Below are 26,093 nucleotides of genomic sequence, written 5' to 3'. Positions count from 1 at the left end.
GCACGATGTTGACTCTAACTCCAGCATCTGAATCCCTTCGCAATCTGTCTCCAGCTTGGTTTTTTTAGCCTCATGAGATATCAATCCCTTTCACGCTCTCTATGGATCAGAAAAAACTCATCATGTTATGTTGTCCCTCCTGCATGGCATTTCATCTTCCCTTTGGACAGACTACCTATCCGGCCTGGAATTCATTCCCTCCCCATTTCAGCCTCTTAAATTTCCTAGTTTTCTTAAAAGTTCAGCTCAAAAGCCACCTCCAACATGGAACTATTCCTTTTCCTTCCATCTACTACTGCTCCCTTCCAAAAATTGCTTTGTATCATTTTATTCTATTTTATAAATATTTTCATGTGTATGTTGTCTTCCCCTAGAGAATATGACCTTTGTGAGGGCAAGGGTTATTTTGTTTTTGTCTTTGTATTCCCTGATGCCTATTGATTAATTTATTGAAACCACACTTTATTTGGAAACTGTTTATTGATTAAATTGATGTTGAGTAAATCACTATTCTTATTGCTGGGTAATTGATGCTTCTTTTTTTCCAAGTTCAGGATGCAATTTTTACTTGAAATCTCTTCATACTTTTTCATAGATTCTAGTGCTCACAACCTTATTCATGATGCATACCTGGAAGAAAGGATATTTATTATTATTTGTATATAGAATGGAGTCAAAGGATCTGCGTTTGAATCCTGGGCTCTGATACTATCTGTGTGACTTTGGATAAGCCACCTAACTTCTCTGGGCTTTGGCTTCCCCATCTGTAAAGTGCAGAGGTTGGTCTAAATGACCTGTGACATCCCTTCCATCTTTAAATTTAAAGTAGTTCTAAAGTCATCATTGAATCCCCAACCTAGAAAAAAATGTGTAATTCAGGGCATTCAAAGAAACTAAGAAATTTTCATAGAATCTCAGAATTAGGAAGGGCTTCAGAGGCCCTCCCGTCCAACCTGCATATGAATAACTACTAATAACAAGCTTTTGCTCGAAGACCTCTAATGAAAGGGAACACCTGACCTCCCAAGGTGATATTCCACTTTTAGATCATTCTCATCGTTAGGCTTTCCTGATGCTGCAACTTAGATATTTTTCTCTGCACCTTCTACCTTTTGTGGCTAGTTCAGCCCTCTGTGACCAAAGAGAACGAGATTAAACCCAGCATGACTGTTAAATTATTCTAGCTGTGGCCAAGAAACTTACCACCACCATTTTCCCGTCTACAATTTGTCTTTTGATTGTTGTCTCCTTGCCATACCACTTCTGCACCTGGATCAGGGAGCCATTTTCCAACGTTATGATGCTCTAGAAATCCACAAAGGATTTACTTTTAGAAATCAACTGCTAACTTTATTTAAGAAAATTTGGATCTACTTATAGTTAGGTGTCTATTTAACACATTTAAGGCTAAACTAGTACCAATAAATACAGGTTGGTGAGTCAGGAGGATCCTCTGAGAAGCACAAGGACAAAAATCACACAGGGGCAGAGATCAGGTTGCTGATGCAACCTAGCCCCACGGAGGGAGTATCTTCACTGAGATCTGTTGAAGTACTGAAGGCCATTTACACATTTTTCCATTTCAAAATCTTTACTGTAATACTTCAAGCAATAGTATCATAGGTCTGGGTTTTATTTCTGGAAGCTATCTAGTCAACAAAGATAGTACAGTCTGGTAATCAGAGAGATGGCTTTGGAATCAGGAAGGCCTGGGTTCCAGCCCGACCCCTGACACATACTGGCTGTGTGCCCCTGGGCAAATCACTTAATATTTCAGGATCCCTATTTGTTCTAAGACTAGAATTTGCAGAGCAGCTGACAATCCACAATGGTAGAGAAAGTTTTTCATGTGCATGTCCACAAAAGATCTGTGTATATATACATGCCCAGTGTCTAGGCAGGTAATGTGTGGTGAGGTTTGTTGTTGTTGTTCAGTCGTGTCTGACTCTTCCTGACCCCATTTGGGGGCAAAGATACTGGAGTGGTTTGCCATTTCATTTTCCAGCTCATTTTACAGATGACGAACTGAGGCAAAAAGTGACTTGCCCAGGGTCACACAACTAGTAAGTGTCTGAGGCTAGATTTGAACTCAGGAAGATAAGTCTTCCTGACTTCAAGCTTGGTACTCTATCCGCTGCACCACCTATCTGTTTCTATGTGATAAGGTACTTAAGGATAATGACAGAAAACTAGTTAGGGTTGAATAGAGATGAAAAAAAATCAAATGTTATTTTTTTTTTTGCTATTTTAAATTGTTAAATTGATTAGCTAAAGTGTTAGTTCAATTCATTGCGCTGAAATCATCATCAAAAGAGCAGAAAAATGAATTACAATAAATGCTTGATTCTGTGTGTGTGCAGTCAGTGTAGACAGAGCTTCAAAACTAAGAACTCTTCAGGAAAAGAGAGCTCTCAGACTCCCTTGAACCTGTTTCAGCTCTTTGCCATCTGGAAGCATTAGTGCTCACCTTCACTTTCCGGTTATCTGCTGTGACTTCATCAAACTCCTCACCCAGCTTGAAGGAGATCTCCGTGGTTTTGAATGAGCTCTCTGTTTTGATGGTCATCTCGTTGCCTTTAGCACTGATAGTTACACTGGGCTTGGCTAATCCTCCAACGTTTCTGGTGGCAAAACTCACTCCTACAAGTCAGATGAGAAATCAGATTTGATTCTCCTTTCTGAGAATGCTGAACATAAGACTTCAGTCCAATTCAATAAACCTTCATTAAGTGTCTACTATGTGCCAGGTACTATGTTAAGTGCTAAGGATACAGAAAAGAAGCAAAAAACAGTCCTTGCTCTCAAGGATCTTATGATGTAATGAGGAGTTTATAATCTAATTTCAAATTTACAATCTTTAAGAAATGGCTAAAATTAATCATTTTAAAAGCTTTTTAAAATCTATTTTTCCCATTAGGCATTTTAGTATCCTCCTTTGCCTGATCTTTGCAATTTATGCAGCCAGCTGTATGCTCCCAACTATCAACTACTCCCAGGGAGATTCTTTGGCAGTGTGGGAAGCTGCAATCCATCTCTTAGACTATTGGGTTTTATTTGTAAAATCATTGCTTCAGTATTACTACTCCCAGAGGACTGAAAGAGGGAGGTAATGCAGTTTCTCAAGATTTTCATTTTTTTTTTCAGACTCATACGTGGAAGAAATCTTGCTTCTTAAGATTTTGCTGAGAAGAGGCATAGCATGGAGGGAGAGTGCTGGACCTGGAGTCAGAGACACCCAAGTCTGAATTATTTGTCTAACTAGCTCTATAACTATGGGGGAAAGCACTTCACTACTTTGTAAACTGGGGGTCGTAATACCATGCAGAACTGTTGTGAGGCTGAAGTAAGTAAAGAGTTATGCATACAGGTCAGGGTATCATAAATGTGCATTAATATAGTATTACTAAAAGTTCCATTGGTTATAGTAGAACTATAAGTACTACAAAACACTTTTTTCATGACCCCTCTGCGAGGTAGGCAGTACATATAATTATAGTAGGGGGATACTGGTAAATATAATTGGCTCATCAGAAAAGTGTGTATACTACTTTCAAGTTTAATCTGCATTATTAACATTTTCTCAAATGTTTTCTCAAGTCTAGACAAACAAGCTCTGTTTTATAATAATAATGATTATTATTATCATATATAGCACCTACTATGTGCCAGAAACTGTGCTAAGTGCATGTAACAAAAATAATCACATTTGATCTGCACAACAACTCTACAGGGTACGTGCTATAATTGTCCCCATCTTACAATTGATGAAACTGAGAAAAACAGAGTTTAAGTGACTTGTCCAGGATCACAAAGCTAACAGGTGCCTAAGGTTAGATTTGAACTCAGGTCTTCCTGACTCCCAGCCCAGCACTGCTGATTTGTAGTGTTTACCTATTTCTGAGGTATAAATATTTACACTGAAAATTTAACAATTGGTTTTTAAGAGCTGATTTAAGTTGGTTTCAGCGCACTCCTGGTTATACCCCTTTTGCAAACATGGAAACTAAAGCTTAAGGAGAAAAAACAAAAAACAGAAAACTTCTTCACAATCATCAAAAAAGTGAAATAGGTCACTTTATGAGTTCCCTATCTCAGGAGGTCTTCCAGGGGGAGGCTGGATATCTGCTTGTTAGAGATGGTATAAAGGGGATTCTTAATCAGTCCCAGTTTGAGGTCCCTTCAGAGTCTGGGATCATATGATTCTATATTTGGAAGGGATTAAGTGACTTTCCCTGTTCATACAGACAATGCCAGAGACAGGAAAATGCCAATTAGATTGTAAGCTGCTTGAGGGCAGGGCCTGTCTTTCGAGCCCTTTTTGCATTCCCAGTATTTAGCACAGTGCCTGGCACACAGTAGGCACTTAATGAATGTTTATTGATTGGTTGACTAGAACCTAGCTTTGACTTCCCTTGCTCATATTCCATCCCTACCATATAGCTTCTTTAAATTCTTTGTTCATTGAAGGATCAAGCCTACATAGTGCATCAACATGCTGGAAGCATATTTGGGAAGGAGGGGGCTGAAGAGAGTCCAGACCTATGATTTCATTAGTATGGGAAACCTCCCAATGTGCAAACTGCCTTTGTTGATACAGATAAGCAGCTCATGTGTAATTTACAGTCTCAAGAGTCACCTGGGGCACTGGAGAAGTTAAAGCTAGCGTATGCAAGAGGAGAGACCTACACTCAGCTCTTTCTGCCTCCAAAGCCAACCTTGTATCCATTATGCTACATTTTCTCCCTGTACAGATTCAGGTTAAGAAACATTTGAGCAGAACTTGCATCTTGTCCATATATCCTGTTTAGTTCTTGACACATCTGTTTCTATAATCCAAGAGAATCAATCATGTATTACCTAGTAACACCAGCAAGACGCAAACCAAGTGAGTAGCCCACTGGTTGAAAGTAACTCCACTATTAGGCTGCTCCAGTGGCATTCGGTTCAAGTATCATAGCCAGAATGTTCCCCCATAAAACATAATCGTGCTACATCAGCCTTAACAAATAAGTCAACTCATTAATGCAGAATAATTTTAGTAGTGTTCTGAGCAAATAAGACACTGAAATTTCCAGACCATAGAGCACTACTGGGAGATCAGACCTGAACACAATGACCATACTCCAAAGGAGGTGTGTTATACTCACTGCCTCCATTCACTTCTGGGCTCCTTGCAATTTGCTTCCTACCCCACTATGCTACTAAAATTGGTCTCACAAAATTACTAATGATGTCTTTTATTTTTTTCTGAGGCAATCAGGGTTGTGACTTGCCTAGGGACATATGGCTAGTAAGTGTCTGAGGCTGGATTTGAACTCAGGTCCTCCTGACTCTAGGGCCACCAATAATGACTTAATTGCTAAATTATCTATCATTTCCTTAGTTCCAATCCTTGCCATCTCTGCAGCTTTGGCAGCCCCCTCATCCTGCTGATAGTCCTCTCATCCTGGACATTCTTTCTTACTTGGCCTTCTATGATACCACTCTCTCTTGGCTCTCCTCCTTTCTGTTTGACCATTCCTTCTCACTCTCCTTTCCTGAATTATCAATGCAATCTTCTACTTCTGAAGCAATGATGCTTCTCCAACTCTTTGTGTTGAACTCTCTTCTCTTTCCACATGCTTTCCCTTGATAATTACATCCACTTGCATGAATTCAATGATCATCTCTACATTGTTGATGCCAAGGCTATATCCAACTCTAAATCTTCCTCCTTAACTCTAATCTCCAGTTGCCTACTAGACACTTCCATCTGGATGTTAAATTGACATCTCAAACTCAATATATCTGAAATAGAATTCTTGATAGTCCACCCTAATCTCACCCTTCTTCCATATTTCTCTCCTTTTAGATCACAAAAGGGGGGGGGGAAGGATCTACACACACAAAAATATTTAGAACAGCTTTTTGTGGTGGCAAAGAATTGGAAATTGAGGCGATGCCTTTCAGCCACCTGGGGAATGGCCGAACAAGTTGTGATATATGAATGCAATGGAATACTGCTGGGCTATAAGAAATGACAAACAGATAGATTTCAGAAGAAACCTGGAAAGGCTTGCATGAACTAATGCAAAGCAAAGTGAGCAGAACCAGGACAAGACTATACACAGGATCAGCAACGTTGTGCAAAGATCAACTATTAACGACTTAGTTCTTCTCCTCAGTACAATGATCCAAGACAATTCCAAAGGATTCATGACGGAAAATGCTATCCACATCCAGAGAAAGAACTGAGAAAGTCTGAATGCAGACCAAAACATTCTATTTCACTTTCTTTATTTTTGTTGTAGTTCTTGTCTTTTGGCCCGTTTCTTCTTTCAAAACATGTCTAATATGGAAATATGTTTTACATGACTGCACATACATAACCTATGTTACTTTGCTAATTGTCTTATGAAGTGGGTGGTGAAGAAGGGATGGAGATAATTTGGATAATTTTTTAAAAATGAATGTTAAAAATTGTTCTTACATGTGATTAGAAAAAAATCCTTTTTTCTTTTTTTTTTTGCAAAAAGCATATACTTCTCTCTTTTTGCTGAGGGCACCACCATCCTCCAAGTCCCCTAGATTCATAAGCTTGGAGTCACTTTTGACTCTTTCTTCTCCCTCTTTCCCCATATGCCATCAGTTGCCAAGTTCATTAATTCTTCCTTCAAAATCTTTCTCAAATCCATCCAATTTGCTCTACCACCACAATAATTTATTCTCTTATTACTCCTTACTTAAGCAATTTATATTAGCCTCTACAACATGATTTACATTTGTCCTTTCTCTCTACTTGGACAACCACCTGCTTAGTTAGGAGTCTCATTACCTCATCCCTGGACTAGTGTGACACATCTAGGTCCAATTAGAGTAAATAATGAATCTCCTGAAGTGGTTAAGTATTTGAATTCACAGTATTTAAAGTTATAATTATATAAAATGTGGTCATTGGTTCTAGCCTACTGAAAATATGCAATGGGAATTCAAATGATGCAATCATTTTATGAGACTGGATCTAATTGCGATCTCCTAACTAGTCTTCCTGCTTGCAATGTCTTCATTCACCTATCCATCCTCCACACAGCTAATAGGATAATCTTTGTAAGATTCTTTCTTATTCAGAAGTAATCAACATCTATTTATTGCTTACAATAAAATACAAACTCTTTAGCCTGGTTTGTAAGGTTCTCTATGACATGGCCTTAACCTCTCGTGGAATAGCAAGAATGTTGAAGCTGGAGGCCAAGGCCCTGAATTCAAATCCTGATACTTCCATGTGACCTTGGTCAAATCAGTTAAATTGTCTGAGCTTCAGTTTCCTAATCTGTACAAGAATATAGTTACACTAGATGACTCCTAAGGTTGCTTCTAGCTCTAAGTTAGTAACCATTCTCCTTTTCTAGACTTGCTGTGCCTGCTGCTCATTAGAGGCAGGGTGGTATAAAGGATAGAGATCTGATCTTGGAGGTAGGCAGATCAGGGTTTAAGTCTCCCTCTCACACTTACTGGCTGTAAGATCCTTAGCAGGTCAAGTGACTTAACCTCTCATGGGTTTAGGTAACTCAAAAACTCTCAGTTGACAAGAAGATGCCAACTTGCATTGATAGAGGGAGTTTCCTCATTAAGATCTCCCTCTGGAATCATAGGTACAAACTTCTTCCATATTTTACCTTACTCCCCTTTATGCATGCCATATTGCAGCCAGACTCAAGTAATAGATATTCCCTTAAGTCGATATCCTATTTCCTGTCTTTCTGCACCTGCAAACCACCTGCCCGTGTCTAAAATGCACTCCCTTCTCATCTCCATCTGTCAGAATTCTTTTCCTTCAAGGAGCCTCTCGATGTTCCACCCTCTGTGGAGCCTTTTCTGATCCCCCAGTTGTTAGCTCCTCATCTAAAGAGGGGCTGAATCAAGAGCAGAAGCTTTAGTTATTAATACCTAAGTTTTTGCACATAGAAATGTTATAAAGCCAGCTGAATACAGGCTTTGCTATACACCAAATTTGCAAGGTAGAGAAGGCAAGAAATCATTTGAAGATGAATATTAGAGACAATGTGATTTGCCCAAACAAATAATAGCTGATGCACATGAGGTAATCAAGGATGTTCTCTCCTCTTGCCAGATAACCAAGAGTTTTATATATATACAATAGAAATGTTCATCAGTTTTTTTCTCCCAAATTAGAAAAGGCTGATTCCTTTTGGAAGCTGTCTTCACTATTAACTAAGGAATGTTCGCATAACATCTGAGTATAGATTATTACAATCTATATAATTTTATATAATTTTTCAGCATATAGAAAATATTCCTGCCCCTGCCACACACACTTTAAAGCAACATCATTTAGGGTTGCATATATGTAAAAGGTGGCTTTTTTCAGATCAATATGGCATAACCTAGAAACCCAGAAGAAAGACAAAAGGGAAAAGTCATCATCCGCAACACTGCAAAAAAGAAACCAATAACTCCCATCCCATGCAATGGCACATCTCACCTAGTTCCTTCATGTAGTCATCGAAGTTTTCACTAGAGACAAGTTTCCAGATTCCCAAAAAAGGCTCAAACATCTTGGATAGTTTAGTGGAAACAGAGGCTCAGATTACAAGATGAAGGAATGGCATGAACTGCAAGGCCACCAAGACTGCCTTTTAAAAGATGTCATTACCACGTAACTCCTTTGACATAGCCAATAATAGGACTCCCATTACTACCACTTGACTAATTTTTCTCACCAACAAATTAAGAAATTGAAAATAACATGTAAATTTTAATTTAAGGCAGTTATTATAGCTTCTAGCATCATGGCTTTTACCCAGAGGACAAGGGATAAGTATTACTTTGTTCATAGTGGAGGCAACTTCCGATGGGAATCAGTCTTTTCATATGTGAGTGCTGAGTCAAATCTGGGGGAAGAAACCGATGAATATCTAATAAACATACAATTCTAGGTTTTCTGGCAAGAGAAGAGAACACCCTTGGTGCCTCATGTCCACCAGCTATTATTTGTTTGGACAAGTCATGTTGCCTCTATTTCTTCATCTTCAAATTATTTCTTCCCTTCCCTACCTTACAGGGATGATGTGTAGTCCAGATAATATCTATAAAATGCTTACAGTTTCTTAGTGTGTTATGTAGGGTATTATTATTATTATTATCATCATTATTCATCAAGTTTAATTAGGGGTGAGAAGCAAAGGAAATAATCTCTATTTGCGGACAGATTGTGCTATGAGTCTCAAGAAGAACATGGTGTTTAGGGAATAAATGTCTTTCATGGATAGGAAAACCATCTTTGAAGATTTGGAAATAATGGGAAGATGAACAGTAACAGATTTGAAAGTAGGAAGAGGAATTCATTGAAGGTTTTAGAAAAAAACTTAAGTGAATGAAAGTTAGAGTGATCTAAAAGGAAGACAGTTTTCCTACTAATATCAAAAAGGAATTCTGAAGAACCACCTTAAGTAATTCATCAGTGATGTAGCATTAAGTGTGGGATTTAATTTTCTTGACTCTGAATATTTTTACAGGGTTCCCCCCCAACCCAGTGGTGGAGGTGAAAGGGAAAGAAAATAGATTTTGTTCATTAAAAAAAATTTAAAGAATATAGTAGTTTTAAAATTCTGTGTTGCCCCTTTCCACCTGATTTGGTAACAGTCTTCCGGAAAGTGATTTAAGGAGTACAACTGACTTTCTCTTCTAGTGCCAACTGATTGTAGAAATCTGGAAGAAGTAGTTAATGGTATCTCACAGCAAGCTTATCATTCTTGTGCCTTCTGAATCAATGGCTTATAAGTATGGATGGTATAGTCCACTGAACTTTATTTCAATAAATAAAACAAATTCTACTGGGGGGGCTGATATATTCAACAAGGGAGAAGATCTAACTCCAAATCCATAAAAAAAATTTCTATAAATTAGTGATTTAATTATTAAAAAACATTGGATTTAAGTGAGGCAGAGCTATGCAAAGTCACCAGCCTCACTTTCTCCTCCAGAGACATCTGGGTCCAGTGGCAAGATATAGGTCAGGACAACTGGAGATGGCCCCAGATGCAGTGGGAGACCTTTGCCTTTTTCTTTTCTTCCTCTTACAGGAATGATAGAGAAGGGAGAAAAAAGCTGAAGGGAAGAGAAGAACAGGCAACAGAAAATACAGAGCTTGACAGGCTCTGAATCCATAAGTCTTTTCTATTAAATCACAGAATCTCAGAATAGAAGAATGCTTTCAGAGGCACCATTGTCCAACTGACACCTGGAAAAAACGTAAGTTGGCAAAATGTAAGTGGTCATCCAGAATTTGAAGGACTCCAGTGAAGGGAAACTCACTACCTTCTAAGGCAGCCCAGGTACGAGGGAGAACCAATGAAAATTCAGACCAGAAGCATCAAAGACACAGGTGTCATTAGATCATGAAGTATGTGGAGCAGAGAAAAATGTGAGAGTGGTAAAGTTGGAGGGACCAGGCTATGAAAGGCTTTCAAAGTCAAACAGAAGACTTGATATTTGAGCCTGCTGGTAATAGGGAAACAATGGAATTGATTTAATTTGGGATGACATGGCCAGACCCATGTATAAGGAAGATCAGTTTGACAGGAAAGCATTGTTAAGAAATTTGTCCTTGTGTCAAACTTAGATCTGCCTCTCTTCAAAGTTTGAACATTGCTTCTAGCTCTGCTGTCTAGGGCCAAACAGAGTGACTATAGCTCCTCTTCCATGTGACAGCCCTTCAAATATCTGAAGACAGCTATCACCTCTCCATAACTTCAAGTATTCTCTGTCTCAGACTAACCCCTGTAATATCTTCCATGCATTTTCATATGTCATGGTCTTGAGACCCTTCACCATTGTGACTGGCCTTCTGCAAATGGTCTCCATCTTGTCAATGTGTTTGCAAAATGGGCTTCCAGAATTGGGCACAAGGCTCCTTATGTGATCTGACAAGGGTAAAGTACAAAGGGACTATCAGCTCTCTCTTTCTGAACCCCAGATCTCTCTGTTCAGCCTAAGATCACATTAGCCTTTTGGATTCCATGTCACACTGTTGACACATTTTGAACTTGAAATCTACTCAGAGGTTTATTCAGATGAACAGCTGTCTACCTATGCCCCTGCACCTTGGACTTGTAAAAGTTTACCTTTTTTAACCCAAGTGCAGCATTCTATCCTTTATATTTTATTTTAATAAATTTTGTATAACATTAGACTCTGCCAAGATTTTCTAAGATCCTGACTGTTATCCAGTATATTCATTATATGTTTTAGCTTTGTGTTATCTATCTATGGGCTCTATAAGGATGCCATCTTTGCCTCACTTTAATCCAATTCACACACAAATCAAAATGTCACCTGCAATGTCATTGGTCCTCTACAAAAATAAAGGACAAAACCGCAATGACTAGTTTGTTCTTGTTATTATTAGGCCATCTTGGTAAACACCTTTGCTTTGAACTAATTGTGTCTACTAGCTAACTCTTCGAGAAAGTCAATGGTGGTTGCTCATGAGCAGCAGTTTTAAGAATGTGTGCCCACAGTGTATATTTTAGCCTTCAGGTAGCCATACCCCGATGGACCTCACCTGAAATCTATGAGCATCAATGTGGAAAGGTAACCTAGAGGTGCCAGTGTCCATAATTATCAATTGGGAAACAGCTTGTATTCTTATAAATTTGACTCAATTCTCTAGAAATTTGAAAAATTAGACCATTATCAGGCCTATTAATTTGCATCTCTCTAATCAATAGCTTCTCACACTCTTCTTAACACTTTGGCTTTTGACTTCATCATTCAATTAAAACTATTTTCTCCAGAGTTATCAATATCTCAATATCAATCCAAATCTGATGGCTTTTTCTCAATGCTCATCCTTCTTGGCCTCCCTGCAAACTTTGACATTGATCATCTTCTTTTCCTTGATATTTCCTTCTTTCTAGGTTTTTGTGACACTGCTCTCTCCTAGTTCTCTTCTCACCTGTCTAATCACTCCTCAGTCTTCTTTGCTAGATCTTCATTCAGGTCATGGCTACTAACAGTAGGTGACTCCCCAAGGCTCTGACCTGGGCCCTTTTCTCTTCTCCCTCTATATTATTTCACCTGATGATCTCACCAGCTCCCATGAATTCAGTTATCATCTTTATGCAGATGGCTCTCAGATGTATTTGCCTAATTCTAATTTCTGTTGTGGTCTCTATTTATGCATATTAGACATGTTGTATAGGATTGCCATAGATATTTTAAATTCAACATGTCCAAAACTTAATTCATTATCACTTCTCTTCCAGACTTCCTTATTACTGCTGAGCATACCACCATCCTCCCAGTCACCCAGGATCACAACCTCAGTGTCAACCTTGACCCCTCACTCTCTCTCACTACCTGTCATATCCTATCAGCTATCAATTCTACCTTAGTAACATCTCTTGTAAACCTCCCCTTTTCTCCATTCACATAGCCACCACCTTGATATAAGACCCTATCACCTCACACCTGGATTATTGCAACAACTTTCTGGTTGATTTCTCTGCCTCAAGTCTCTTCCCACTCCAGTCAGCTTAACTGTCAAACTGATCTTCCTTATACACAGGCCTGGCCATGTCATCCCATATTAAATCAACTCCAACGACTCCCTATTACCAGCAGGATCAAATATCAAATCCTCTGTTTAACTTTGAAAGTCCTTCATAGCCTGGCCCCTCCAACTTTACCACTCTTACGTTTTTCTCCCCTCTACATACTTTGTGATCTAATGACACCTGTGTCTTTGATGTTCCTTGTTCGAGACAATCCATCTACTCACTGTGAATTTTCATTAGTTGTCCCTCGTGCCTGAAATTTTCTCATTTCTTGTCTCTACCTTCTGGTTTCCTAGTCTTCTTTTAAGTCTCGCCAAAATCTTACCTTTTGCAAGAAGACTTTCCTAGTTCCCTTTAAGGCTAGTGCCTTCCCCCTGAGATTGTTCTTATTTACCCTGTATATATCTTGTGAGTACATAGTTGTTGGCATTTTATATCCCCCATTGGATTGTAAGCTCCTTGAGGGCAGGAAGTGCTTTTGCCTAACTTTGTGCCCCCAGTTCTTTTTGCATAAGTTCTTAATAAATGCTTGCTGACTTCACTTTATTTTGTCCATGGCATCTAATCTCACAGCTCCTTTCAGATGTCCAATGCCTCTTTCCTCCATATCTTTTCCCTCTGTCAATATCTCTCAGGAAAGGTTTTTATGTAAATGATTTATACTTCAATGTGAATTCTTAATACATTACTGTCTACCTAGGGAACTTTTGTATTTGTATTTTCCTGCTCTCAAATATAATGGAGGGCTTTCCTCACCTTTAGTAAAGGGGGAAAGGAGAGGGAAAAAAGCTTTGGAACTGAGGGGCACAAGTAAAGGCTGAAACTCCTGAAATTACATTAAATAGGAAGATACCCCTTCCATTTACATGGAGTACATTCAGTTCAGTTACATGGCAATACTAAAACACGTATACTACATCTGAGTTATCATAAATTCCAAATTAAAGAAATGTTACTCTATATAAATATGACAGAATAATTCCTTTGAGTTATTGGCTAGTGAAGAAATCGCAAATTAGTTATTTTAAAATAATTATATAATTGTCCTCCCCCATGCAAGTACTTTAATCAACTACAGATTTTCCATGAGAAATTTTATTTTAAAATATCAAGAGAGGTCATAGTTCTTATGCTATTCCACACTGAACAAAGTATCCATGAATGTATTTTAATGTTAAAGATGTTTACTGAATCAATAAAACAGAAAGGAGTAAATAAATGCTTTGCAAATAGAATTTCTCCCAATGTAGTCAGGGAGAACCATATTCATTTAAACAACACACACACAGTTTGGCAGGCTTTGGCTCATTGAGAAGTCAGTTCATACTTTTTCATAGAGTCTAGTGGAAACGACATCTTTCATGACACATTCCTAGAAAGCAAGAAGAGGTGAGGGTCAAACATCAAGGTGAAACAAGGAGGGTGAAGGAGTGGGAAGTTCTTTTCTCCTCTCTCTTTCAATTTAGCAAGAGGGTGGGAGCAACCTATGTATATTTCTTCTTTACTAACATCAGACCCAATTAGATGCTACCTTAGCAGATACAATTGAGTTCAGAGCATGATTGATTGTGGGTCCAAGAGTCCCCTTTTGCTTTCTCCAAAGTGCCCAGGGGCAAACCTGGCAATTAGGTGTTCTATACATAGTAAATGGAACCTGAGGTTATCTGGATCACAGATTTAGAGCTAGAAGGGACTTCAGAGTTCATCTAGCCCAACCCAAAGTGATTCATGAAAGGTCATTTAGGCGGTAACTGGCAGAGGCAAACATCAAACCTAGGCTCTCTCACTCTCCACATGATTCTGTTTCCATAGCACCATAAGAACTTTGCTGTAGTTAGTGATTAGAAGTAACTCACCACCACAATTTTACCATCCACTAGTTTTCTTGTTATTGTGGTTGATTTTCCATTCCATTTCTGCACCTGAACCAGTGCACCATCATTTAAGGTTATGAGACTCTGTAAGTATAAAAAAATTATGATGAGACTCTTTGTGTTGCCAGGAGGGACAGAAGAATTACCCACCATGTTTATTCTCACATGCCTTTCACTTTCAATGGGTTAGTCATTTTTTTCCCTATTATTGTAATATGTGAGACTTCTCAGGGACTATGTAGAAATGTCTCGTGAGGGAAAATTCTTAACCAAAAAAGAAATCAAGGTAATAAAAAAAAGATAAAATAAATCATTTCAATTACATGAAACTGAAAAGTTTTTGCACAAACAAAAGCAATGCAACTGAGATAACAAGGGAAGCACTTCACTGGGAAAAAGTCTTTGTATCAATAATCTCTGAAAAAACTCTGATATCCAAGATACACAGCAAACCAACACAAATATATATGACAAGAAGATATTAATGAATGGATAAGTGGTCAAAGGATATAAATGGCTCTCAAAAGAAGAATTATAAATTATTAACAACCACATAACAGATTATTCCAAATCATTAACAATAAGAGAAATAAATACAAGTCAAAACAACTCTGAGGTTTCACCTCATCCCCAGCAAATTGGGACAGGAGGAGATGACAAAGATGGAAATAGTTGATTTTGGAGAGATTGTGGAAAGGCAGGCACAGTAATGCCCTGATGATAAAACAGCAAATTTTTTCACTAAGGAAAGTAAATTGAAATTAATGGAGAGAGTGACCAAAATGTCTATATTCTTTGACCTGGAGACTCTACTGCTCACCCCAGGAAGGTAAAACATAGAGAGGAAGGTTCTGTATGTGCCAAAATATTTATCACGGAGGGTTTTTTTTTTTGTAGTAGTTGTTGTGGTAAAGAACTGGAAACAAAGCAGATGTCCATCTCTTGGAGAGTGGTTAAATAAATTGTGGTACATAAATGTAATAGAATACTACTGTGCTGAAAGAAATAATGAATGTGAAGATATAGAGAAACATGGGAAGACATGAAGTGGTACAAAGTGAAGCAAACAGAATCAGGAAAATAATATATACAGCAACTACAATCATGTAAATGGAAAGAACAAAAAAGAAAAATGTCTAAACTTGGGCTTGTAGAACAGATCTGAGAACGTAATTGTCTTCATTTCATTGCAGACGTGGGGGATAATGGGTATGGAAAAATAGATCTTAATACTTGGTTGATATGTTGGTTAGTTTTCCTAAAGTGTTTTTTTTCTCTTTCTTTTTTTCTGTGTCATAAAGGATAGCACTCAGGGTATGGGAAAGGGAGGATACTTTGAGGAATGAAGTTGATATAAAACAAAGGATATCAATAATTTTTTTTAAAGAAATGTCCCCTAACATAAAGGGAATGTATATTCCTCACCTTGACTTTTCTGTCATCTGCAGTGACTTCATCAAATTCCTGGCCCAATTTGAAGGAAATCTCAGTATTTTTAAAAGTACTTTCTGATTTAATGGTGATCACATCTCCTTGCACACTGATGACCATACTGGGTTTAGCCATGCCTGCCACTTTTCTGGTGGCAAAACCCACTCCTAAAATGCAGAGAAGAGAATGTTTTGAGTTTTATATTCAATTGTACTAAGAATGGACAACTTTAGTACAACTCCAAGTTAGTTTTCTGCTTAAGGACTTTTTAAAAATTATTTTTTTTATTCCTTTCATTTTTAAGAAAGAATCAAAATGATAGGGAGTTCCTAAAAGGCCTCCCTTATCCTTTGCAAGAAAAATATACTGGGACCATTTGGTGAATGAGGTAATGTTTGAAAAAGCATATCACCTATGTTTTGTTTGGAAAGCTGGAGGCCCAATAGACAGCAGTATATGATCTAAGATCCTCCATCTCAGATCCTGGCTACAGCATGGGGAATAAAGACACTAGTGTATCTCTTTACAGGAACACATTATAAACAAGCACGAGGGTCACTTGTAAGTGATAGATAATATGGTAAAAAATTAAAAAAAAATTAAAAAAATTAAAAGCTCTGTCAGTATCATTTAGACACCAAACTTAGCCAGCTATCTCCAGATATTATGGGAACACATCAGAACAACCTAGCACGAAGCAGGCACTTAATAAATTCTTATTGATTGATTAATTAATACCTGGTTACATCATGAGCGAGCCTTAGCAAGAGAAGCATGACTGAATTCAGAATTCAAGTCTGACTTCTCACTAATAGCGTGCTGTTGGCCAAGAGCTCTTACCTTGTTTTGTGTCATGGCCCCCTTTTTCCCTCTGGTAAAGCCTACGTACCCCTTCTCACAATAATATTTTTAATGCATAAAACAAAATATATACCAGGTTACAAGGGTAACCTGTTATATTGAAATGAAGCTATCAATTTTTTTAAAAATAGTTCATGACCCTAGATTAAGAATCCCTGTGACACACTTTGTCTAAAAAAAAAAGCCTCTATTCACTGTAAAAGAAGTATGATGTCAATCACTCTTTCTTTATTAACCCTTTCTGTTGGTTATCATATTATTACTCAAGCCTCATATTTACATGCTCTTTTCCAAGTTATTCTGTCAGACTTTGTGTCTTGGCTTAATTTTCCCAAAGATATGACATTTCCTACTTATTATTACAGTGAGGTATCCTGGCTTAGTGGATAGAGGGGCCAACTTTGGAGACAGCAAGACCTATTTTCAAGTCCCGCATAGTGGCTGTGTGACCATAGGCTACTTATCCTTTCGGTGTGCTCAGGCACCCTTCTAAAACTCCAACTTACACACAATTGACAGTCAATTTATGTCTGTACAGTAGTGAAAGGAGTTTCTACACCAGGAGTTCCCACTCCAATGAAATCACATTGATTCAGAACCCCACCAAACATCATCAGACGACCACTTACTATGGAGGTTCCGAGTTAATTTAGAAGGTATTATGAGATCCTCAGGGAGAAGAGAGCACATCAGCTATAGGGACAGAGATGACAGTCCATGATTGTGCTGGTATAAGGAATTGGGCATTGGCGGGGGGGGGGGAGGTTTAGAAATTTCCGTTGCTAGTTCAATGTAACACTTCTAATTCAACTTATATCTATCTAACAGAGTTGTCTAGAGCAGTGTTGTCAAACTCAGGTAGGAAAGAGGGCTTAGAAAACCACATACTAACATTATTTACATTTAAATGTATTTTTATCTATTTTGTTAAGTATTTCCCAATTATACTGTAATTTGGTTCAGCTGCACTCAGGAACGTGTTTAATACCTCTGGCCTAGAGCACTGAGAGGTTATATGACTTCCCTGAGGTCATCGAGCTAGTATCAGTACACACCCAGCCTTTATCAGAGACAGGATTTGAACCCAGGTCTTCCAAACTCTGAGGCCAGCCCTCCATCCATTCTGCCACACTGACTCACCACAGTAGATAATATATGCCTATGGGGGAAATTGAATTAACACAAAAAGTTCGACAGCGTAACTATAAAACCTTTAAATAATTATTTTGAGATTCCTAATTCTAGCCAAGAATGTCTGTGTTAGAGTTCGTAGGCTATTAAAAAGTGGGGAGGGAATGCATTTTTCTGAGAAATACCCCTTCTGGGGTTATAAATGGCTTCAATTCAAGTTATTTCAACAACATTTTTTAAGCATGTGCTATGTGTCAAGTTTCTCAACAATTTCTCATTAGCCAACTAGACTGCAGTGATTTTACTGCCTATATACCCCCTCTACTAATGATAATAGCTACCATTTCCATAACATTTTGAAAAGTACTTTACACAGGCACAAAGTGTATGAAATGATAGGGAAGCAAGCATGGTAGTCTCATAAAAAGAGAAAACACAGATGTGGGAGTCCAGCCAGGAGATTCTGGGTCTGCTAAATACGCGACCTTGAACATATTCAAACTCTCTCAATCTCAGCTTTCTCATCTACAAAATGAAAGGGTTGGCCTAGATAATCTTTTGTCTCTCTCAGCATTAATGTGTTATGTTTTTATGCATATATTGAATTTTTTTTTAATGATATAGGACTCTAAACTTTATTTGTTTTACTTCCTTGGAGATCACAAAAAGCATTAGAGATGGTAATAAATGAAATGATGGCAAAGAGGGCAACCCTAGTGGGGCCAGCCCTCGTTTTGCATCTAATTCAGCTGAAAACAAGCTACCTAATGAAAAGGTGGGCAAATGGTGGCTCAGGCAAAATAAAGAAACATTACTGAAGCATAATAAATGCAACAGCATGGTAAGAATATTCTATTCTATAGAATAAGGAAATCTGAGGTTTGACTTGAGTGACCTTGGGTGAATCATATTCTCTCCTCATCTAAAGCTGTTTCCAGGGATCTGCTTCCAGTCTATTCATTATGACTGCTTAAGGATTACAGAGGTAACCTAGCCTAGTGGAAACATGGGAGTCAAGATGACCTGGGTTTACACTTTTCTTCTGATTGTGTGTGGCCCTGGGCAAAGGACTCAACATCCTAGAGTGCAAATCTCTGAGATCATAAATTGTAAAGCAGGTGCCAATCTGCATTGGGAGAGGAAGTTTCTTCATTGGCATTTCTTATGCCAGTGAAATGACAAGTCCAGTCCCCCAAAATGGATTAATTAATGCTAATCAGTTGATTGGAATTGGAGGACAGCTAGGTGGAACCTGGAATAAAGGAAGGCCTGAGTTCAAATCTGGCCTCAGACACTTACTAGCTATGTGACCCTAGGCAAGTCACTTAACCCAGTTTGCCTCAGTTCCCTCATCTGTAAAACGAGCTGGAGAAGGAAATGGCAAACCACTTTAGTATCTTTGCCAAGAAAACCCTAAATGGGGTGACGAAGAGCCAAAAATGACTGAACAACAAGATTTAAGGGCAGGTAGGTAATGCAGTGGGTAGTGCACTAGACTTGGAATTAAGAAGTTCATGCGGACACCAGGCCCTCACACGATCTACCTGAAAAGGAAAGTTAGTTTGTAAGATTATGGTATTGGATAAGAACCAATACGAGATCAGATTATTCTTCTACCTCTTTTCTATAAACCAGAATCTAGTTGTTTCAGAAAACCAGAAAAGGTGCTTTACCTTTTCAGAAGTTTGGGGCTTTTGAAAAGACATAGAATTTTCAACTTTCAAATAAGTGTCAATCAATCAATCAATAAACATTTATTCATTGCTTACTATGTGCCAGGCAATGTGCAAAGTGACATATATTTAAATTTGATTCCCAAGTAAAACATTGCATAGTCCGTCTCCCTACTCTAATACACTACTTCCAGGAAAGTCTTCACTGAGCACACTCTTCAGAGAAAAGGAACTACCTACCCTCATAATCCACAAGGGCTGCTGGGATGCTAATAACCCTATTTCTGACCCAAAGTTATGGGGGATAGGATACACTCTCATTATCTATATTAACAATACACATCCTCTCTCTTTTTAAGAAAAAAAAATTCCATTCAGATTTAATTAATAAAGTAAGTACAGTAATAGTATCTGAAACCTTCTTTAGTTAAATTCTTTGAATTTTCATGGTGTAATTTCAGATAGGTTTGGGTTGGCTGGACTCTGACTTCAAATGGGAAGCCTGGCTTTAGCATCCATAAATCTCCTATAATTCAAGTCAAAAAATATTTCTTTCTTTAAAAAAAAATGGGAGGGGGAGGTAGGAGAGGCAATCAGGGTTAAGTGACTCGCCCAGAGTCACACAGCTAGTAAATGTCTGAGACCAAATTTGAACCCAGGTCCTCTTGACTTCAGGGCCAGTGTCAAAGAACATTTCTAAGTCCTTCCAAGAAGGCAAATGTGATGAGTGACACATTGTCTCCCATAAAGCAGCCATAGTCAGAATAAGCTTGATAGCAAAAACAATCAACATGCAACCTTGGTGAACTACAGCTCTCTAAATAATTTTTAGCTACAGGGAAAAGTCCCATCATTTTACTGATGTCTCACCCTGGAAAAGAAAGCAAGAGTAGAACATGGCATATATTAAGATGATAAATTCAGTATTTACATTTCAAATGCAAACTGCTACACAACATCATACATACTGCAAATGTATTCCTTTGTTTTCATGGGTGGAGAGGCCATAGGCAATGAGTCCAATGAACCAAATGGATCAGGGATAATAAATCAGGAAGATAATTTGCTAACTATTTTAAAGCAAACAAACTATTAGACCCTTTCACTTACGAGGTTTACTTTTCTAACTGAAAACTTTAAAAACAAACATTTAGAATACAGAAGCAAAAGACAATCAACACAAACACATCCTCTGAAGAGGAATGAGTATTTAATTTGCTGACCAGCCTTCCAGTGTGAACAACAGTCATAAACTCCTTTACCCTAGAGAGAAAAAAATCATTCCTTATCCAGGAAGATGCAAGGTTTATCCTTACCCACTTCTTTCATGTATTCATCAAAGTTTTCACTGGAAATAAGCTTCCAAGTTCCTACAAATGCCTCACACATTTTGTGGGACTTCTGAGATTTTGACCTCAAGCAGGGAAAGGAAACAGTGGTTTTCAGGAAAGCAATGTAACACTCTTGAGCCCAGATAACTTCCTTTTAAAGATGTCTAAAACATGTGATACTTGTAAATAACCAATTGGAAACAATGTCTTGGCATTTCCTTTAGGACTCAGCTTTTCCTCCCCCCCCACCCGTGTGTGTGTGTGTGTGTGTGTGTGTGTGTGTGTGTGTGTGTGTGTGTTACAAATTCTTCAACTTTGTTTCCCTTGCTGGCACGTGGTCATTGGCTCTGCAGCCAGAAAAGGGGGGGGGGGGAGTTCAAATCACTAGAAAACATGCAGAAGACAAAATATTTTAAAGTCTTTGTTGAGGAAGAATCAGGCCCTACTAATGGAATTTCCTTGCAATATTTCCATGAATGTATATTTATCTGAGTGTACAATAGCACCCACATCTTGATGTGAACTTTACCACAATTCTTTGGAGTAATTTTTAATAACTGTAATTACCAGTGTATTGCTATGCAATTTGAAGAACAATGGGAACGAATCCTGAAGTTTGTCCTAAAGCAGGTGGGAAAGTTCTTTGGGACTAGATGTTATTTTGTCTTCACGACAACTTTGGGAGGTAGGTGCTATTGTTGTGCCCATTTTGTAGATTGTTACAGAGACAGCTAAGTAAATACAAATTAAATTGCTTTTAAAATTCGTTAATTCCAAGTATTATTTATGGTGGAGGAAGAATGGCATATTTTCCCACTGTTGTGCATCTCATAATAATAATAGCTCACTTTTTTTCAGTCATTTCTCAATTCTTAGTGACCCTATTTGGAGTTTTCTTGGCAAAGATAGTGGAGTGGTTTGCTATTTCCTTTTCCAGCTCATTTTACAGATGAGGAAACTGATGCAAGCAAGGTTAAGTGACTTGCCCAGGGTAACATAACTTCTAAGTATCTGAAACCAGATTTGAACAAAGATGAATCTTCCTGACTTCAGGCCTAGCACTCTATCCACTGCACTACATCCACTAACCCAGCATTTATATATCACCTACTATGTGCCAGTCATTGTGCTAAATGCTTTTCAAATATTGTGTTATTTTATCCTCACAACAACCTTGGGAGGTAAGTGCCATTAATGGGACCATTTTATAATTGAGAAAAATGAGGCAAATAGAAGTTAAGCAACTTGTCCAGGGTCACACGGCTAGTATCTGGGGCAGGATTTGAATTTGGGTCTTCCTAACCCCAGGCCCAGTGCTCAATCCATTGTGTCACCTAGGTGTCCCTGCATCTAGGATTTTTATTAAAATAATGAGTAATGTTTCAACCTTCCCAATATAGTTGCCTTTTAAATGAAGAATGAAAAAGTCTTAAATGACTTGACAATTTTTACAGACCCCTCAAAAGTGTGCCGAAGTCCCTAATATGTTCTTACCCATAGAGATAATTAAATTTATGTGATAAACTACTCATCAGACCCTGAACTGCCCAAGTCATAATTTCCCCTACTAGAAGATCATCCTTTAGTGTATAGTCATTGAAATGGAGTCCAGAAGACTTGGGTTAAAATCCTACCTCTGACACTTAGTAGTAGCTTTATGATCATGAATAAGTAACTAAACTTCTCTAAGCCTCAGTGTCCTCACAAGTAAAATGGGAATAATCCTATCTTAGTACCTTTGTTATAGGGCTCTTGTGTGGCTAAAATTAGATGATGCACTTGAAGCATCTTGCAGACCTTTAAGTGTCTTATAAATGTCAGTTATTATTATTGAAGACCTACATTTTACAAGGAAGGGAATTTTTAGGATATTAAAATTAGAACCAGAAGGAATCTCAGTGGCTATCTAGTCCCTTTCCCTCATTTTAGAACGGAGGAAACTGAGGCCTTAAAGATCACAGAGGTAGAAAGTAACAAAGTCATATTCAAACATGGGTTTTTTGTCCCTGGCCACTGTGCCTCATTGTCTCCTGTTTGGGGACAAGCCCATGGCGAGTTGGCTTAGATCGTTAGTACCACCAGGACTGAGATTCCTGTTTCAATCACTTTGTCACCAATTGGTTTTATAGTATTTCATGGTCAACTTAAACAAGAGACCTTGGCCATTCTGCAAATGTGTTCAGTAGACAAGAAGAAAGAATCAAGTGAAAGAGATCAGAGCAGAGAAAAACTAGCAACTTTGGCACCCAGAGCATGTAACATGTTACATGCTCCCAGAGCAAGGAGCATCAGTTTTGCCCTCAAGTCAACTTTATAATTCATGATGTACGGATGACACTAGTAATGAAGAAAAAAGGCATTGAGTTGTAAGAAGGGTTGGTTTCTTTAGTCATGTATTAAATTTTTTTGCCCTCTAAATTTTGGTGCCCCGAGGCAAAGCCCCCTTTGCCCTGCCATAGTTATGACTCTGGCTCAGAGCAAATCCACTGATAATAGGGTAAAAATTAGTCAAGCAACATTTTGTTAGGTAAATAGCATTTTCTTTATGTCTAAAGGACTACTTATTCAATGCAAGTTTATGAGTGAAGAAACAGCTTGGTCAGGATTCTCTACAAAGTCCAGTGACACTTACTGAATTAATATAAATAGGAGCCTTTTTAGCCTATAGTAAAATGTGTCAGTTTATGGTTGTTAAGAATAAAATGAGTATGTTGGTCTGTAATAGGTTTTGAGGAAGAAATTTAAAGCTAACACCTATATAAAGGAATCATGTATGTTTGGCAATCATTACCACCTGAAAAAGCTCATTAAGTTTCTAAGTATATGTGCAATCTTGTAGAAAGCTACATGTTCTAATAAATTATAAATATGAAGACTAAAAAGAAATATGAAGAGATTTCAATGAAATGATGTAGAGTAAAGAAAGAAGAATCAAAACTGACAACTATGAAGAATAACTAACATCAACAAAATACAATAATAAACAGAAAAAAAGATTGGAAGAGACAGAAGCAAATATAGCGTTCGCTTAATTTATTAGAATCTCTCACCATGTTCATTTTTGTTAACTGACTACAAATTGTTTGAAGCTTATAGTTTTATATGTGATTTAATTTTTTATTTTGTTTATTTGAATTTTATATTTAATGAGTTTATAATAAATTCTATTAAAATTAAAGAAAAGTATAAACTAAGTGTCTCAGTAAATGTTGTTTGTTTGTTTTTTTCCCTTTGACTGGACCTGCACTTTTATGGGTGTAGAGAGTTTCTGGTGAGGAAGACTAAAGCAGGTCTAGTACCACCTTCTTCATAAAGCCATTCCTGCTCCCCACCCCCATTTGTCAGTGCCTTGACTCTCAAAATAACCTTGTTTTCATTTTGCATATATTCATGTTACCCCTATCTCCCCCTCCACCCCCAGATTTCTCTCCTAACTTGCACTCACTTGGAGGTTAGGTGCCTAGAAGGTGACTGCTACCTCAGAATCTCTGAGTGTCTCTGTGAGGCTCTGGCCCTAGTGCCAGAGCCCCACATGCATGCTTTCATCAATAATCAGCTAGTAGACTCAATTAGCTCTTAGCAAAGTCTTTCATTCAAAAGGCATAACAAAAACTGTCTGCCCCAACAGTCCAAGGTTTTATATATTAATATACACTGTGCCCATGGGGAAAGTGGAATCACACTTGTACTACAGTGGTAGCAAGGCACATGTGTAGGCAACAAGTGTGTCAAAGGATAACTCTTGGTTCTGTTGAGCCTGGAAGTCCTGTATTTCTCTGTTGAGTTCTCACAAAATTCACAGCTACATCTGGACTAAATAGCTTGCTCCTCACTATTCTGGGCTTCCAGGATCTGCTCCTTTTTTAAAATCCATAACCATCACTTCTCTCTGCCATGAAGTCTCACACTCCCTGAAAGCGCCTCCTCCTTAAGGGGACTGCTTCTCCAAATCCTCCAGATTCTCCAAATCTTCACCTGGTGTGTTTCTCCATTTCCAACGCAGATGGTTCACCTGCTAGTTGTGATCCTCACTCTAAGGATACCAATGCTGCTACCTCACAGGCCTTCCAGAACCTTCAGGCATTCAGTTCTAAGGAACGTCTTTTTTTAAGTATTTAATCGTTTCCAATCAAAAATTCAAATTTACATGATAACTATTTTAATGTACTTATTTTAAAGTGTTTACATGCATTTGACAGTGACCTCAATGTCTTTTCTGCTCAGCCTTTGATAATACAGAAAGAAAACTTTTCCTTCTGACAGGAGAACATTGCTCTGAACTGAATTCATCTAAGAAATTGGCCTTCAAAGAAAAGAGTACAGAATTCAGGAAGGAGTTAACCTAAACACATGAAGCCTGGTGCTCTTATTTATATCCCACACTAGACTGCAAACAACTTGGGGGTAAGATCTATATCTTATTTATTTTGTATCTACTTCAGCATCTAACACATTGCCTTGAACATTTACAAACATAAAATTAATGTTTGTTGAATATGAATCCCAATAAATGAGGAAGGATGATTGATGAGTACATAATGATTTGGGGACCTGGCTGTAATGTCTGCATAGTATTGATATGCCTGTGTCCCTACCCTAGTTTAGACAAATGGCTCATTCTCATTTAGCCAATTTGGCATTGTACTTTGCTCTACTTCTTGTAGCTCCAGATCATTGTTTCATTCTGACCTTTGCCTATGTTTACTTCTTTTGGAGGAAATGAAGGTATTTTTCTGACAGTTTTGAAATGGAAAAAAGGAAGTATGCCCAATTGCTGAATAATGAGACTAAAATTCTGCTGCCACTTCTAATGAGGAAAATAAGGCTATTTAGAGAGAAATCACTGAGAAGAGTGTTTCCAGAGAATGTATGTAATAGGTCAAGAACAACCAAAAAAAATACTCCCAGAATTGTTCATTGCCATTTAAATTCATATTCAATTTTCAGTCAAATTTCAGTCATATTCAATTTTCAGCATTACTGTTGGAGTATATATTATAATTTAAACCTTAAATCAAAATGGAAATATTAGCATTTGTAAACTTCTTTAATGTTCTAATCATAAATTAGTGAGAGGAATTAGAGTAGGGGTCTTCTTACACTTGATATTCTAGGGATGAGGGAAACAGAAAATAAATGACATTTTATGAGAATTATATGCATATTCACAGCATTATTTGAATGAGCAAATGAGTGAAAAAGCATCTACTGAACATCTACTGTGTGCCAAACTCT

The 26,093-nt window shown here is 37.9% G+C and overlaps 2 protein-coding genes and 1 long non-coding RNA gene across 5 annotated transcripts in view; 1 reads left to right on the top strand and 2 right to left on the bottom strand.

Annotated features, from left to right (window-relative positions):
- The window catches only part of LOC110214689 (uncharacterized), a 129,801-nt gene that overhangs the window by 47,155 nt on the left and 56,553 nt on the right, over positions 1-26,093 (top strand). For all 3 annotated transcript variants that reach the window (XR_013486202.1, XR_013486203.1, XR_013486204.1), the window contains exons 2-4: positions 3,145-3,343; positions 10,083-10,251; positions 25,122-25,262. This is a non-coding gene — a long non-coding RNA (uncharacterized LOC110214689). The remainder of the gene's footprint in view (positions 1-3,144; positions 3,344-10,082; positions 10,252-25,121; positions 25,263-26,093) is intronic.
- LOC110214688 (fatty acid-binding protein 9-like) lies at positions 462-8,765 on the bottom strand. Its single transcript, XM_020995720.2, has 4 exons — positions 8,483-8,765; positions 2,468-2,640; positions 1,204-1,305; positions 462-630 (listed from the first exon to the last, which is right to left on the bottom strand). The coding sequence occupies exons 1-4, from the start codon at positions 8,553-8,555 to the stop codon at positions 580-582; spliced, it is 399 nt and encodes a 132-aa protein (XP_020851379.1). The 5' UTR covers positions 8,556-8,765; the 3' UTR covers positions 462-579.
- LOC110214687 (fatty acid-binding protein, adipocyte) lies at positions 13,637-20,997 on the bottom strand. The gene is made up of 4 exons (XM_020995719.2): positions 20,844-20,997; positions 15,857-16,029; positions 14,414-14,515; positions 13,637-13,929 (listed from the first exon to the last, which is right to left on the bottom strand). The coding sequence occupies exons 1-4, from the start codon at positions 20,914-20,916 to the stop codon at positions 13,879-13,881; spliced, it is 399 nt and encodes a 132-aa protein (XP_020851378.1). The 5' UTR covers positions 20,917-20,997; the 3' UTR covers positions 13,637-13,878.

The sequence above is a fragment of the Phascolarctos cinereus genome, unplaced genomic scaffold (assembly GCF_003287225.1).
Source record: "Phascolarctos cinereus isolate Bilbo 61053 unplaced genomic scaffold, phaCin_HiC Scaffold_4;HRSCAF=312, whole genome shotgun sequence".
Lineage (NCBI taxonomy): Eukaryota > Metazoa > Chordata > Mammalia > Diprotodontia > Phascolarctidae > Phascolarctos > Phascolarctos cinereus.
The sequence above is the reverse complement of the archived record's forward strand: the minus strand, read 5'-3'. Positions and strand labels throughout refer to the sequence as shown.

Coding starts and splice junctions, on each gene's coding strand:
- LOC110214688 (XM_020995720.2), bottom strand. CDS start 8,555: ATGTTTGAGCCTTTTTTGGGAATCTGGAAACTTGTCTCTAGTGAAAAC. Junction 2,641..8,482: donor TGACTACATGAAGGAACTAG/GTGAGATGTGCC, acceptor TCTGACTTGTAG/GAGTGAGTTTTGCCACCAGA. Junction 631..1,203: donor TAGACGGGAAAATGGTGGTG/GTAAGTTTCTTG, acceptor CCTTTCTTCCAG/GTATGCATCATGAATAAGGT.
- LOC110214687 (XM_020995719.2), bottom strand. CDS start 20,916: ATGTGTGAGGCATTTGTAGGAACTTGGAAGCTTATTTCCAGTGAAAAC. Junction 16,030..20,843: donor TGAATACATGAAAGAAGTGG/GTAAGGATAAAC, acceptor TCTGCATTTTAG/GAGTGGGTTTTGCCACCAGA. Junction 13,930..14,413: donor TGGATGGTAAAATTGTGGTG/GTGAGTTACTTC, acceptor CTTGCTTTCTAG/GAATGTGTCATGAAAGATGT.